The sequence below is a fragment of the Lycorma delicatula genome, chromosome 6, assembly GCF_047948215.1.
Source record: "Lycorma delicatula isolate Av1 chromosome 6, ASM4794821v1, whole genome shotgun sequence".
In the NCBI taxonomy this organism is placed as follows: Eukaryota; Metazoa; Arthropoda; class Insecta; order Hemiptera; family Fulgoridae; genus Lycorma; species Lycorma delicatula.
In genome coordinates, this window is record NC_134460.1 from 140,783,274 (window position 1) to 140,797,280 (window position 14,007).

At 29.8% G+C, this 14,007-nt stretch overlaps 1 protein-coding gene across 3 annotated transcripts in view; it reads left to right on the plus strand.

The window, feature by feature from the left end:
- The first annotated feature begins 742 nt into the window (after positions 1-742).
- The window catches only part of LOC142326299 (AP-5 complex subunit zeta-1-like), a 53,529-nt gene continuing 40,264 nt past the window's right edge, over positions 743-14,007 (plus strand). For 2 of the 3 annotated variants that reach the window (XM_075368672.1, XM_075368673.1), the window contains exons 1-3: positions 743-1,207; positions 5,494-5,856; positions 12,486-12,718. In XM_075368672.1, the coding sequence (XP_075224787.1) occupies positions 1,176-1,207; positions 5,494-5,856; positions 12,486-12,718 (628 nt within the window). In that variant the 5' untranslated portion in view covers positions 743-1,175. The remainder of the gene's footprint in view (positions 1,208-5,493; positions 5,857-12,485; positions 12,719-14,007) is intronic. The other variant, XM_075368674.1, reaches the window with a different exon arrangement.

Genomic DNA, 14,007 nt, shown 5'->3' on the forward strand with positions numbered 1-14,007 from the left:
ACAACTGGATAAGGAACGTTTTTTGGAATAGGTAAAATTTGAAACGTAAACTAGCGACACTAAATGAGTAATAAAGTAAATAAAAAGAAACGGCGCATGCGCAAAGGTAAGTGTGAGAGGGGATAAAACTGTTTTAAACCGATGCAGTAGAAGTCTTCTGATTTTATATTTTGAACACTGATCTCTATATAAATTTTCAACAATTGTCCGTAAATTTCTGCTTGTGTTGCGAAAATCGCTGTTTTTTTGGTTATCTTACTTGAATAAAATAAACATCCCAACCACACGATTATAGTCGCACAAGCGTACAATGATTTTATTTAGTTCCCAGCCGCTCATTCTGCGGCGCTGGAGTTTGCTTCAATATTGAACAGTTAATTGTATTTTACGCCAAAGATCCCCTATCCAGTTATACAGAGATCAGTGCGATTAAACATTTTAGTTATCAGTAGGGTGATAATTTCTTCATTTTATGAGGCAAATGATATAAAATATTCCGAATTTCTTGGAAAGAATTTGCGTATTTTTTAAATATATACGCATACGATAAAGAAGAATTGAGCTGAAGTTTACGTTAACTACATTTATAAATATCTTTAATATTTTCTAAACCTTATAATGAAGGAAATAAAATTTTTATTACATCCAATTAAAAATTTTGGGCCAACCGCTGGTACCAAGAGAATTTTCATATCAACATATGTTGGTAATTACGATTTTATATCAGCTGGTAAATTCAATTTTAGATGTTTGCCGAGTGATAATTTACGTTATCAAATGTTTGTTTGTGTTTTATGGGTGTGTGTAGTTTTATGATTACCATTTGGAATTAAAGAAATTTGCATTATTTCTTTTGTGTTTTATTATTTTTATGTTCGTGTCTGTTTTGTGTGAAACTTGTAAACTGTCAACATTTATTCCAGTACGATGTTTCATGTTACATTCCTTATCTTGGTTAGCTGTACCAATTCCTATCCGTAAGAGTTAATGCATTGTGCCTTATAACATATTAAATTTAGTTTAATAATTACTGTTTGACGTTTTGTGGTATTTTTTCCAACATTTGGATCAAGATAAACTGTTACAATACTCTAATGTAATTTTTATTAGTTTGATTATTGACTTTTTTTTGTAATTATTTGGACTAATAAAGACGGTTTTAGTACGCCATAATTATGAACTTCCGAAAAGTTTTAGCCCATTATCGGTAAGTTAAGAAGTTTTTTAATTTCCAGTGATTGTCTTGTGATACAGGTGTGAATATCATAATTGTAGAGTATGATGTTTTGAAATGTATGCATGATGAAGTTTAAAAAAATATTCATTGTAAGTAAATAAGTAATGTATAAATCAATTTATTCTATGGATTGTGATCTTGTACTTATGTTAATGGTGATTTTATTTTCTTAGAAAAAAATTACAGTGTGCTTGCTATTGTGTTTTCTATTGATATTAAATAATAAATCATATTAATTAGCTATCAGAAAACAAAATTAATTGATATTTGACATTTGGGTACTTTTTTGGAATCTGACATCTACTTTTTTCCAATTTTTTCTTCCAAATCAGTGGAAGAAAAATCAGTTCCAAATTTCTTCCAAATCAGTTCTCTATTTATAGAGAAATTGTAAATATAATCTAACCAAGCTTAACCTATGCATGCTTTGCTTGCTAGTCAAGGTTAGCGAGCAAAGCAAGCTTAAATCAAGGTTAAGAAGTTTGGTTAAATTATAATTACAAGCATGATGCTTATTTTGGACTATTTCTAGGTACAATTAGAAGACCCATGTTTGAATAAAATCAACGAGTAGAAATAAAAAAATAAGTTAGCGAGCGTGGGTTAAGTTTGGTTACAATATGTTTATAATTTCCCTGCAATTACCTCCAAATACCCACTGATTTGGAAGAAACTGAATTGAAAAAAGTGGCTGTCGAATTCTGAAAAAGAACCATCATCATTTGTCTATCAGTTAAATATTGTGGGTAATTCTGGGCAATTGATCACATTTAATTTTTTTTATACTTTAGTATACTACAGTAGATGTGCTTGGATGAGGAAAACACAAAATATAAATGCCAGAAACCAGGTTTGAACAGCAGCTGACCAATGCAAAGTCAAAGTCCATGTTGTATTATCAGTACTTTATTATCAGCAATCAGTTTGAGTTATGATGATCTGTTCAGAGGCAAATCCATTCTGTGGAGAGAGAGGTTAGAATTTTGTTGAGAAAAGAATAAACCATAAATTAATCCTTTATAAGGTGATTATCCATCATATAGATGACAACAGCAAGGAACATTTGGTGTAGAATTTAAACATAAATTCAGCCAAGTGCCCTACAAGATGGTGTTAAGTATTGCCATACTGTTGTAATTAATCTCTAACTTGCCTCCACAGAATGGATTAGCTTCTGTAGAGGTCTCGATAACTCACAAAAGTGGTAGCTAATTAACTAAAGTACTGAAAATGTGGCATAAACTTTGAGCTTACACGGGTTATCCACTGTCCAAACCTGCTTTCCAACATTTAGATCTTAGGTTTTGCTGATCCTAAGCATATCTACTATGGAGAATTAAAGTATAAAATAAATTGAATTTTTGATGAAGTTATTGCTCAGAATTACCTAATATTGCCTATGTTTTGAATTATAGTATCTTAAAAAGAGTCTTGAATGTAATGAATAAAACTTCTTAAAGAATGATTGAATAAAAAAGAAAAGTTACAATAAAACAAATTAAACTTATGGTAGTACTTTTTAAAATACTGTTAAATTTGCAGTTTAGTTTTTTTTTTAGAATTAATTTATTACAGCATTACATTAATTATGAGCAGTTGCTTTAAAATGTTTCTAAATGTGTGAATGATTTTGTTGTGTAGTGTTACTAATACATTAATAAATTTAATTAACTAATTAAATTTTTCCTCATATATTTTGCCACTGTTTTTAAATCTTTATATTCTGGAGACAGACCATGTCTTATTTTAATCAGAGTTTAAAAATGACCAAAAACCTGTAATTTTTGCAGTTGCGTATTGCACCTGCTTATTCAGTCACAAAATTCACTTACGTGATTGTCATTTGACTGTGTTAAAAAACATACTCATAATATTTCACATCATCTGAATTACTGGGTAAGTGTGTATACAACTTTATAGTTGTTATACAAACATCACATCATCATTTGGTGTTGTTTCTTTCTTCCGTGCTTCTTTTATCCTTCTACTGACCCTTCCAATTCAGTTGTCAAGACCCCATTTCACCCAACTATATATCCTAACTGGTTTCCTTTTCTTTTACATACTTCCTTTGTATATATTCTTCTTTAATCCTGACATTTTCTTCACCATATCCACATTCAAGAACCTTATTCCAGTCCCTCTCCTTTTTCCTGATCGTCCATGCTTCACTTCAAAACAAGACTTCCACACAAAGCATTTGTTTATTTTTTTCCTTAATTCAGTAAAGTCCAGACTTTTACTATAAAATAATTTACTTTTCTTACTGAAGGCTTTCTTTGCCATTGCCATCATTCACTGAAAATGATAGTCATTGTACTCTTCAGTCCTCTACCATTAAAGTTACCAAATAACTGCAATTTTTAATTGTTTTTTGTTTCTCTTTCATTTGTACCACTTGTGTCACTGGAACCTCTTTGTTCTTTATTTCCATTACTTTAGTTTTCCCTTGCCTAATACCTTGACCGATCCGATATCTATCTATTCAGTAATATTCTTTCTTTCATTACTGCTGTTTGTCTTATGTATAATTCTTTATTTTCCTTCTTTCCAATCCACTTTTTTCTCTTTACGAATCTCCATAATTTTCACCCATATGAATAAAATGGAAGAATTGAATGGGTGTTTGATTGATCAATCAATCAAATTGGCTCAGATGGGAGCATTGAATCAAATGCCTTCTACAAATCTTAGAATAAGATTAAGTACATAAGTCTACACAGACTTATTCCTCTTTCTCTATAAAAATCTTTCTTTCTCCAACTGTCCTTAGTAGCCCAATGCCATCTTTGGTTTGTTTTCCTTTCCTGAAGGCAAACTGTTACTCCTGCATTCTCTTCCCTTACTCTTATCAACCTCTGATTTAGGCGTCTTAGCAGTATTTTAGTGGAATGCATTATTCAATTTATTGTTCTGTGTTCTGAACATTTTATGGTACCAGTATTCATTGGAATTTGTATCATTGCTGTTTTTACAGTCTTTAGAAATTCTCCTGTATCGTGTATTATCCTATTAGACTGGTCAGCTATTTTTTACATTCCTTCTTCATTTAAGCATTTCTAAAATTCTGTGGATAGTTCATCTATTCCAATTGATTTTTTATTCCTTATTTTTACTTTTTTGTATGAAGTAAAGGAAGTATTGTGATCACAAAAAATGTTGGTTTTCAGATTTCAACGAAAATATGCATTTTGACCATCTCTGAATCCATTTTGACTAGTTTTGGTGTGATGTATGTATGTATGTATCTCACTTAACTCAAATGATTAGCCGTAGGATGTTGAAATTTTGGATTTATGTCTGTTATAACATCCAGTTGTGCACCTCCCCTTTTGATTGCAATCAGCTGGACCAAAAGTTTCCAAAAAAGCCCAAATCCAAAAAAAATTGATTTTGGACTTTCTGTTAACTGTAGTAATAAGCCCTCATTGAGAGCTTTTCAATGATAAGTGGTACTTATTTTCATTGTTTCCAGAGTTATAGTCAAATAAAATTTTAATTGAAATATTTGGATCATACAATATTTGCACATTGGTTCAAATCCAACTTAATCTTTTTTAAATTATTTAATTTAAATATATTGATTTATTAATAATGATTAACCTCTGATGATGAAAAAAGTTTTACAGTATATAATTCAATAATAACAACAACAAAAAATGAAAAAATCAGAAGTTATTGGTGAAATAAAATTTTATGTACTTTTAAAAATGTATATATTAATTTAATAGGCATACATGTAAGCGAAGTCATGCAGTCATGTAGTGTCCACATCAGAGTTTTGTGTTTACCTCCTTAACTCATTGTTTAATTTCTGATACATCACTCTTTCATTTTCTCCCATCTTACTCTTTTATACTGTTTCTTCTTTCTTCCATTTTCGTTATCATTTCTATTATTACTCTTAGTTTCTTTGCTATATTTCCTTCATAATAGCCTACTTCATCTTCATTATTTTATTTTCATTCAGTCTCTTCACTGCTCTCATTTTCCTTTTTACTTTCATTAATTGCTTTAGCTAGATTTCTTCCCTTTGTTTCCTCATCCAGTTTCTTCAACTTCCCTAAGTTCCATTTCTTAACTACCCATGCTTTCTTTACTGTCTACAAAGGTAATCTCATTTCTATTATTTGTGTTACTTTGTGATTTTTATTAAAATTTTAAAATCAACGAATAAAATTCATTACAATATATTTATTAATACAACAGGCTGTCCTACTTCGTGTACAAGATATGATAGTGTTATTTTGTTTCAGCAAGCAGCCAAATCATTATGTTCAACATCTTTGGGAAAATATACATAGAAGTGGTATAAAATCTGATTGTTTAAGAGATATTTTAATGTTTTATCTACAACATAAAATATTTCCACCAGTACTTCAAAAGTCTTTTGATGCAGTTGTGATGAAGTTGAGTGAAAAAGGTACAACAAAAAAGATGAGGAATGTTCTGGTACAAATTATTGATGAAGTTTCATATTGTTTAAATCCTGCTAATATAATTGATGGTTTTCATCTTACTGCAAGCGGTGTTGTTAATGTTGATCTCTTAAATTGTTTACTTCACAACATGTCACTACCACCTGTTGTAAATGATAGTATATTTAATCGACTTATAAGGTTAGATATAATTTTTCTTTAACTGAATGTGATAAATCTTTACATACAAAATATACAGGTGATCAACTCAAGATGGTCACTTTTGGGATCTCAGAAACTTTAAGTTTTATGAGAAACTTTAAATGGGGAACCTTCCCAAGAATTTTCCCAACATTAAAAATACATTATCAATATTTTTGAAATCTTCATCCTGTTTCTAATACAGTGGCCAACTTCATTATTTCAAATGGAAACCTCATGTTTTTATTGCGTTTCTGGGTAGAAAATAGTATGTCAAGACATTTTTATTCTTCTAAATGCAACAGTTGGAGAGCTATGGACTGACAATTGTAAATTTACAAAAACAATAAATACAATTTTAATGCCAAATTTCTCAAATTTACACTCAAAGTATGTATTTATCAGTTGTGTGTGTAATTTTTATTTTAGTAATGTAATTTGATAATAAGGAAAAAAGAGGTACAGTAGAAATTTATTTTAAATAATAGGAATTCAACATTAGCGAGAAATACATATGTAATGATAACCTGATAGACAACCAACTCACAGTAAACTGCTTGCAAGATTAGTAGGAAATCTATGAGTGGTCAAAGAAAATCCATTAGTCATCAGAGAATGACAGCCAAATTTAAATTTTCCATAAACGTCTGGTGTGTCATCATCTACTATCAAATTTTAACTGTGCATTTCTGTAGGGGAAATCGTATGGAAGTTTGATACCATCAATTGCTAGAAGACAGACTTGCCTTTAAATTTTTGATTGCAGATATATTTTGAACAAGATGGAGCTCCAGCACAAAGCTATGGCATGATAAAGGAATCTTTAAATGCACAGTTGACTGCTAACAAAGGAGCTATTGCTTGACCAACGAGAAGTCTCAGACCTTTCCCTGTTAGATTTTTCTGAGGGGTTACGTGAAAGACTGATTGTACACATTTCAGTATGCTTCAGTGGAAAAAATAACAGCTAAGGTAGTAAAAATTTGCGCAACATCCATCACTAAAATTGTTGAAAGCTGTTAATGACATTTTCAGGAGAATGTGCCTGCATTTTTACTAATGGTGACCATTTTGAAAATCTGTTATTATTGACAGTGCAATTCTATTGTAATTCTTCCTTCCTATTAAATAAAACTAAAACCACACTGTTAAGGTAAAAAAGTATCTTTTAATCGTAACTTTATTTTATTTTCCACTTTGCTTAATTTTCACACTTTGAAAATATTATTTCATAAGCAGGTGCTAATACATAGGTTTCCATTTAAAATAATACTATACTATTTTATCACTATATTATTATAATTAATAATTACTAGAAGATCCAGCAATTCATTGGTATTGCTGTATTTGAGTATATTTAACTCACTGAGTTGGTCTAGTGGTGGTGAACACGTCTTTCCAAATCAGCTGATTTGGAAGTCAAGAGTTCCAGCGTTCAAGTCCTAGTAAAGATAGTTACGTTTATATGGATTTGAATACTAGATCATGGATACCAGTGTTCTTTGGTGGTTGGGTTTCAATTAACCACACATCTCAGGAATGGTCGAACTGAGACTGTACAAGACTACACTTCATTTACACTCATACATATCATCTTCATTCATCCTCTGAAGTAATACCTGAACAGTAATTCCTGAAGGCTAAACAGGAAATAAGAAGATTTGAGTATATATATATATATATATATATATATAGATTAAATGAACACAATTGAAAGTTTGATAAAACATTAACAAAATGAACATTATAGAACGTCATAAAATTTAATCTTTCCCTTTTACTGTTTTCCATTTCCCCCTTTCCTTTCCCCTTTTCCTATTTCCCTTTTCTATTTTCATTTTTATCATATCCCCTTCCAAATTCTACCATTTACCGTTTTCCTTCCCCTTTACACCCCCTTTCCATTTCTTTCTTCCATTTATCTTTCCCTCTCCCTCTTCCCCTTTTCTTTTTTCTCCCTTTCCCCTTTTTCCATTTTCGCCTTCTTCCCTTTTACTTTTTTGATTTTTCCCTATTTCCCCTTTCCAATTTTTCCTTTTCTCCCTTTTTCCCTGCGAGTAAATCGGTTAAGTAATTTTTTAGTCTATGGCAGACACACGTATCAGAAACATTGAAATGGAATTGTAAAATATTTAGTATAGCATGTGTTGCTTTTACGTCCAACGGATAGCACTGTTTTTCATGTAAAGTATGGTTTTACCTGTCATAGGTGTGACATCTTAGGTGTATAAATAGTAGGCATATAAAAATGCGCGCGTATTTGAATGCAACGTTGTTTCTAAATTTCATAGCAATGGGTGAAGAACTTTTGGAGATTTAAGATTTTGAACAAACTAACATATACATTTTTATTTATATAGATTTTCTTTTACTTGTTTTATTAAATATTTTTTATATTTACCTTTAATTATTTTTACCACTGTTATTTATCACTATATTTGATTTAACAATTATCAGCCCGTAGTTCCCGTAACAGCTGCATTTAGAGAAAAATACCAAAGAATAAAAATGCCATAACTTACTATTTTCTAATCAAAAATGAAATTAAACATGAAGTTTCCATTTTAAATAATGAAGTAGGCTGCCATATTGGAAAAAGAATGAAGATTTAAAAAGTGGTAATAATGTTTTTTTAATGTAGGGAAAATTCTAGGGAAGGTTCCCAATTTAAAGTTTTTCATAAAACTTACAGTTTCTACAATCCCAATACTGGTCCTCTTCAGTTGGTCACTCTGTATGCATTATTCATATACTAATGGAAATAAAACAGTAGTTTGCTTTAAATAATAACATAAATTTAGTCCTATCATTAAATATCACTGATAGACTAAAACAATTTTTTTTTTTAATGTTTCTCTAAGTGTGATCTCTACGTGTTATTTCTTTAATTGCCTTTTTGTGTACATTACAGATCTGTAAATACAGTTTTTCTATCACTCTTAATTTTAAATAAATTATGCTTAAAAAAAATTAAGAGAAAATATAGTTAAAATCTGTAAAATTTATAATTTTGCAAGGCCGTACCTATTTTAGAATGATTTCGCTGATGCTTTTCTTTTATAAATAGCTTCAGGGACATCCTAAATTAATGCCCAACAGTAATTGGCTAGCAAGTTAGTATTCCATTTTGCTTTTTATTTTGGCTTTCCATCACCGAAATGTCTTTGTGGAAACATTCACTGTGTTCGTCACTTATGTCTCCGAGGTTTTCCAGGAAGAATCCAGATGTGAGTGTAGGAAATGTATTTTCAAAGACATTTTACATCCCATAGCTCTACATTAAGTAAGAAGTTGATTAACAATATCGTGGTAATTGTCGGATTTTTGTTTGCCAAGAAAAGTTTTGCAAACGTCTTTAAATGAAGCCCAAGCTGCACTTTCTACATTATTTAACATTGAGTTAAATACATCATCTTTGACCAGCTCTCTTATTTGAGGACAAACAAATATTCCTTTTTTAATTTTTCCTTCACTTACATTCAGAAATTTCTGCCTGATGTACAAAAATCCAGGACTATCCTTCATTGCTTTTAGAAAATTTTTCATTAGTCCTAACTTGATATGGAGAGACATAAAAATATTTTTTGGGTTCAATTAAGGGCTCATGAATAATATTTTTCCCATTTGGAGTTAAGTTGTTTCGTTTCTTCCACTCTTTGGTAACATAATGTTTATTCTTAGCTTGGCTATCCCATTGGCAAAGAAAAAACATGTTCTTAGTATAGCCTAACTGTATGTGTAACAAAATAGCTATAACTTTCAAATCACCACATGTGTTCCAGCTATATTTTTTATAATTTATTTTTTCAAGAACATCTTTCATCACATCGTATGTCTCTTTCAAATTAATACCATAAGCGACTGGTATTAAAAGGTATTTGTTACTGTTGTGTAGTAGAACCACTTTTAAACTATACTTGGACAAATCTATGAGAAGACGCCAATCCTCTGGTTTATGAACTTGTCCTAAGTGCAACATAAGCTCATCAGTATTTGTGCAATTAACCAAATTATTTTCATCAATAATGTACCAATAAAGTTCTTTTTGTCGGCTTCGAAAGCCTGAAATTTTTGTATTTTTTTGAAGTAAATTCCATCCTTGCAGTCTTGATTCTAACAGTTCAGCTTGATTTTTTGATAAATTTAAATCACTAACCAAGTCATTTGATTCACCTTGTGATATAAGATGTGGTTGATTGGAAGAATATAATTCAAAATCAAAATTATTGTTGTCTTCTTCAGTACTGCGTGATTATAATAATAATAATAATTTCACTGTGAGGTACAGGTCTGATTGCAGATTGCAATGAATGATATTTTACAGTATGTTTAGATTTTTTAGAAATTCCAGACACACTTGTTAAACAAAAGTAACAATTGGTTACATGATCCTTTGGTTCATGCCAAACCATAGGTACACCAAATGGCTGTCATTTGTCAGCATCAGCATATTGATTTATTTTTAATTTAATTACCTTTGATGCTTATAAAACTAGTTTTCTATTATGATTGTGTTGGTTAGCTATTTTTAATTTGATTGTTGATGGAATGAACTAACTGTATTTTATATAAAATTTGTGAGGATTTATGAATTTTATTCTATATATTATTTGCAAGTTTTTGGTTTTTAATAGAATCTTTGATGAATTTGATTATTATAGTATAGATGTGGAATATACAGAGTGTTTCTAAAATAGTGGGCTGTCTATATTGAAAAATATGTTTGTAAATTTATAATCAAGAAATTATGCTTTTATTCTTTATGTGCTTTCAAAAACTGTTTATTCTTCAATAATAGCTGTTACTATACCAAATATGTATGAGAATATTATTCTAATACATTTCAAACCATTCTTATATTTTTTGAATAATTTTATAGAAAGAGGGATCTATGTTACAGAAGGAAAATTTTGTATTAAACAACTGATAATTTCTGCATTGGGTATTAACCAAATTATAGTGATGTGGTACTTCTCAAGATTGCCAATCAGTTATGAGAAGTTTTTTTATTAAAATACGCACTTTCTAGAACAGTATTAGTCTCTTTTGATTAATTATGTTATAATTCTTTGATATTCGCCTTATTTTAATTTTATTTTTCCACTAAATTAAACCAAAATTTTTTTTTTTTTTTACATTACCAAAGATAATCAAATTAACAAAAATAAAAAATTTCATTAAAAACAACTGAGTAATTTTCCAAATTAAAAGGTTATGAGCTATAAAATAGCCAGACTGTGTTTTAAAATTTCTTGTGCATAAATTATACAATGAAAATGTTATCCCTGCATCTCTCCAGTTGAACTTTGCATTGTTGGAAATAATGCTGCAGATCATCTGGCCTTCTCAAGTTTTACTCCCTTTGTCTTCTTGCATGTGAATTTGAAAGGGTTCCTTTTAATACAGGCTCTTGGTCTTAAGATGTAAAATAAAGTGGGACTAGGTTGTGTGAGTACAATGAATGTTTCAACATTATGTTCTTCATGAAGAATCTATGAGCCACACTTCCACATTTCAGGTCTTTTCATACCCATTCATGAAGGATTTTAAAGATCTCATTACAGATATTTGATTTTTAGGTAGCCACTCAATATGAACAAACCCCTGAAAAAATAAATAATCATTATTGTCTTGAACTTGACTTGCTGTCTTTGGTTTCATTCATTTGATAACTGGAACTCCAACTTGTGGATTGTCATTTAGTTTCTGGGTCATATGTAAAAATCATGATTTATCTTAAGTTATTGAATTTCATAAAAGAAAATTTAGACCATTTTCACTGATTTTGAGGATGACAGCACAAATGTTTATTCAAATTTCCTTCTGCTTAGGGGTGAGGAGTCTCTACATCACCTTAGCACACAGTTTTTCATGAAAAACCTGTTGAAGAGTTTTTTGATGTCAGCAAATTCAACTACTGCATGAATGGTTAGGAAAAAAGTTTTTTTAACCCAATTTCATTGATATTCAAATCGCTTGCATCTGTTTTTGATGTGCATAGATGACCAGAGTGTGTGGGTCATTTCTGATCAATTTCCTTCGCTACAATTTTTTTATCCTGATTAAAAACCTGAGTTTAAATCAAATGTACTTTTTGAAATAGATGGAGAGGTGAGCACAATCAATGCCCATCCTACTTGCTCTTGCCTCACTCAGGAAATCAGCAAAAAAAATAATCATACCGCTTATTTTGTATAAATAATTGGAATTATAAGAATTGTATAAGTTAATTGACCTTTTCTGTGTTAGTTTACATATTTCATTACCAAATACTAATTTTGGATATGAGCTTGAAGTAAAATTTCACCTAACCATATAAAGGCCAAAAATTTGCTATTTCAGAAAAAATTGTTATCATAAAAAGACAATCACAATTATTGTTTATTTTACTACAGATAAGATTTAAGTTCTTTTTTTTACCAGTCTTAGATATGACAAGTTGATAGTATTGTTGAGTATTATATAATTAAAATATTCTTCAGTTTTATTTCAAATAATGAAAAACATTGTGTATTATATGTTTATGTGTGCTTAATGTTTATTTTAAATATTATTCATTTCTATACAGATATTTTTATTTGTTATGAAATCATTTTACATTATGATGCATATTTTTTTTATTTTTGTAGTTTATTAAATGAATCAAACATTAATGTTGCCACTGTGGATGATCGTTGTAAAGCATTTACATTCCTTATTACATTTTGTCCTGAAAGATTTAATGGCCAACTTAGTTTGTTAATGGCAGAATGGTTGCAGTTTTCTCACTCGGTATCAACAACTACTCAACTTTTTTCAAGATCTGATGTAACTGAAATTGATGGTACACCACTTGTGTCACTAACAACTTCTCTTAGTTTAAGTAAGTTCAAATATGTTGTGGATAACTTGTGTATTATATTTTTTCGTAAATTTTAATTACGTCCTTTTACAAATTTTTTGTAGTTTTGAAAAAAATGATAAACGATTTTTTGTTACATTTTATGATTTATTTCTTTGAAAGAGTTTGTTAATGTTTATAGGAATATTTATTCTTAAATCAACCAGTGTTATGAAAAGGATATTTAGTGTCATAATATTGTCATAAAATAGGATCCTTTTCTGCTCAAATTGTTTATTTTGATAGGTTAGAAAAATTTAGCTTGACCAGCATATTATGTATTTGATGACGATATATAAGTTATAATTTATGTTATAAATTATATTCAACATAGATTTTCCAAAATAAGATAAGAATTATTACTTCTTTTTTCTTCTTCCTCATGTTGGTTTCCTCCTGTTATGATTACACAAGCTGATCTTTCCATATTTCCCTTGGGACGTCCTAAATTTCTGTGTCCTGTTGACTTATACTTGTATAGTGGCTTCTCTCTTCTGCCATTCTTTCAACATGGTATGTTCAATTTAGTCTGCAGGTTTTGATTCGCTCATTAAGGTTGTAGATATCTAAGAACTGAAGAACAGAACAGGAAGAGGAACACTGACTGGTGTCAGTGTTCCTCTTCCTATCCGACAAAAAAAAAGAAAGAAAGTGCTTAAAAAAATCTCATTAAATAAAACAAATGGTACTTAAAAATCAAAAACAAATAGTACTTATAAATAAAACAAATAGTACTTAAAAATTTCATTTCTGTGGCTGGAATTCTTTTTTCCATTTGTTTTGTAAGACACCAGGTTTCTGCTCCATAGAGAAATGCTGCGACTGATGCTGTTTTATAGAATTTTACTAGGGTTTCTTTCTGAGCCTTATTTTTCAAAACTCTTTTTATGATACCATTATAGTAATAAAATTTCTCAATCTTACTTGGAACATCTGAACATCTAATTCACTCCAGAATGAAACTGTACATTTTAAATAATTTACGTGTAACACTTGTTATATGATTTCCCTGCTGTGTTTGATTTTTGAACTGATGATACCACCGAAAGCTATTACTTTTGTTTTTCCTGAGGATACTTTCATGTTATATTCTTTTACTACTTTATTCAGTTTAAAGAAGGCCTTCTATAGTTGATCTTTGGAGATTGGGAATCATTATTAGATTATCTACAAATAACATGGATGTAACAAATTGTTTAGAATTTAATTGATATGTATAATCTGACATGCCGTCTATCCATTCCTGTAGAAGATTGTCTATGGGTATGTTA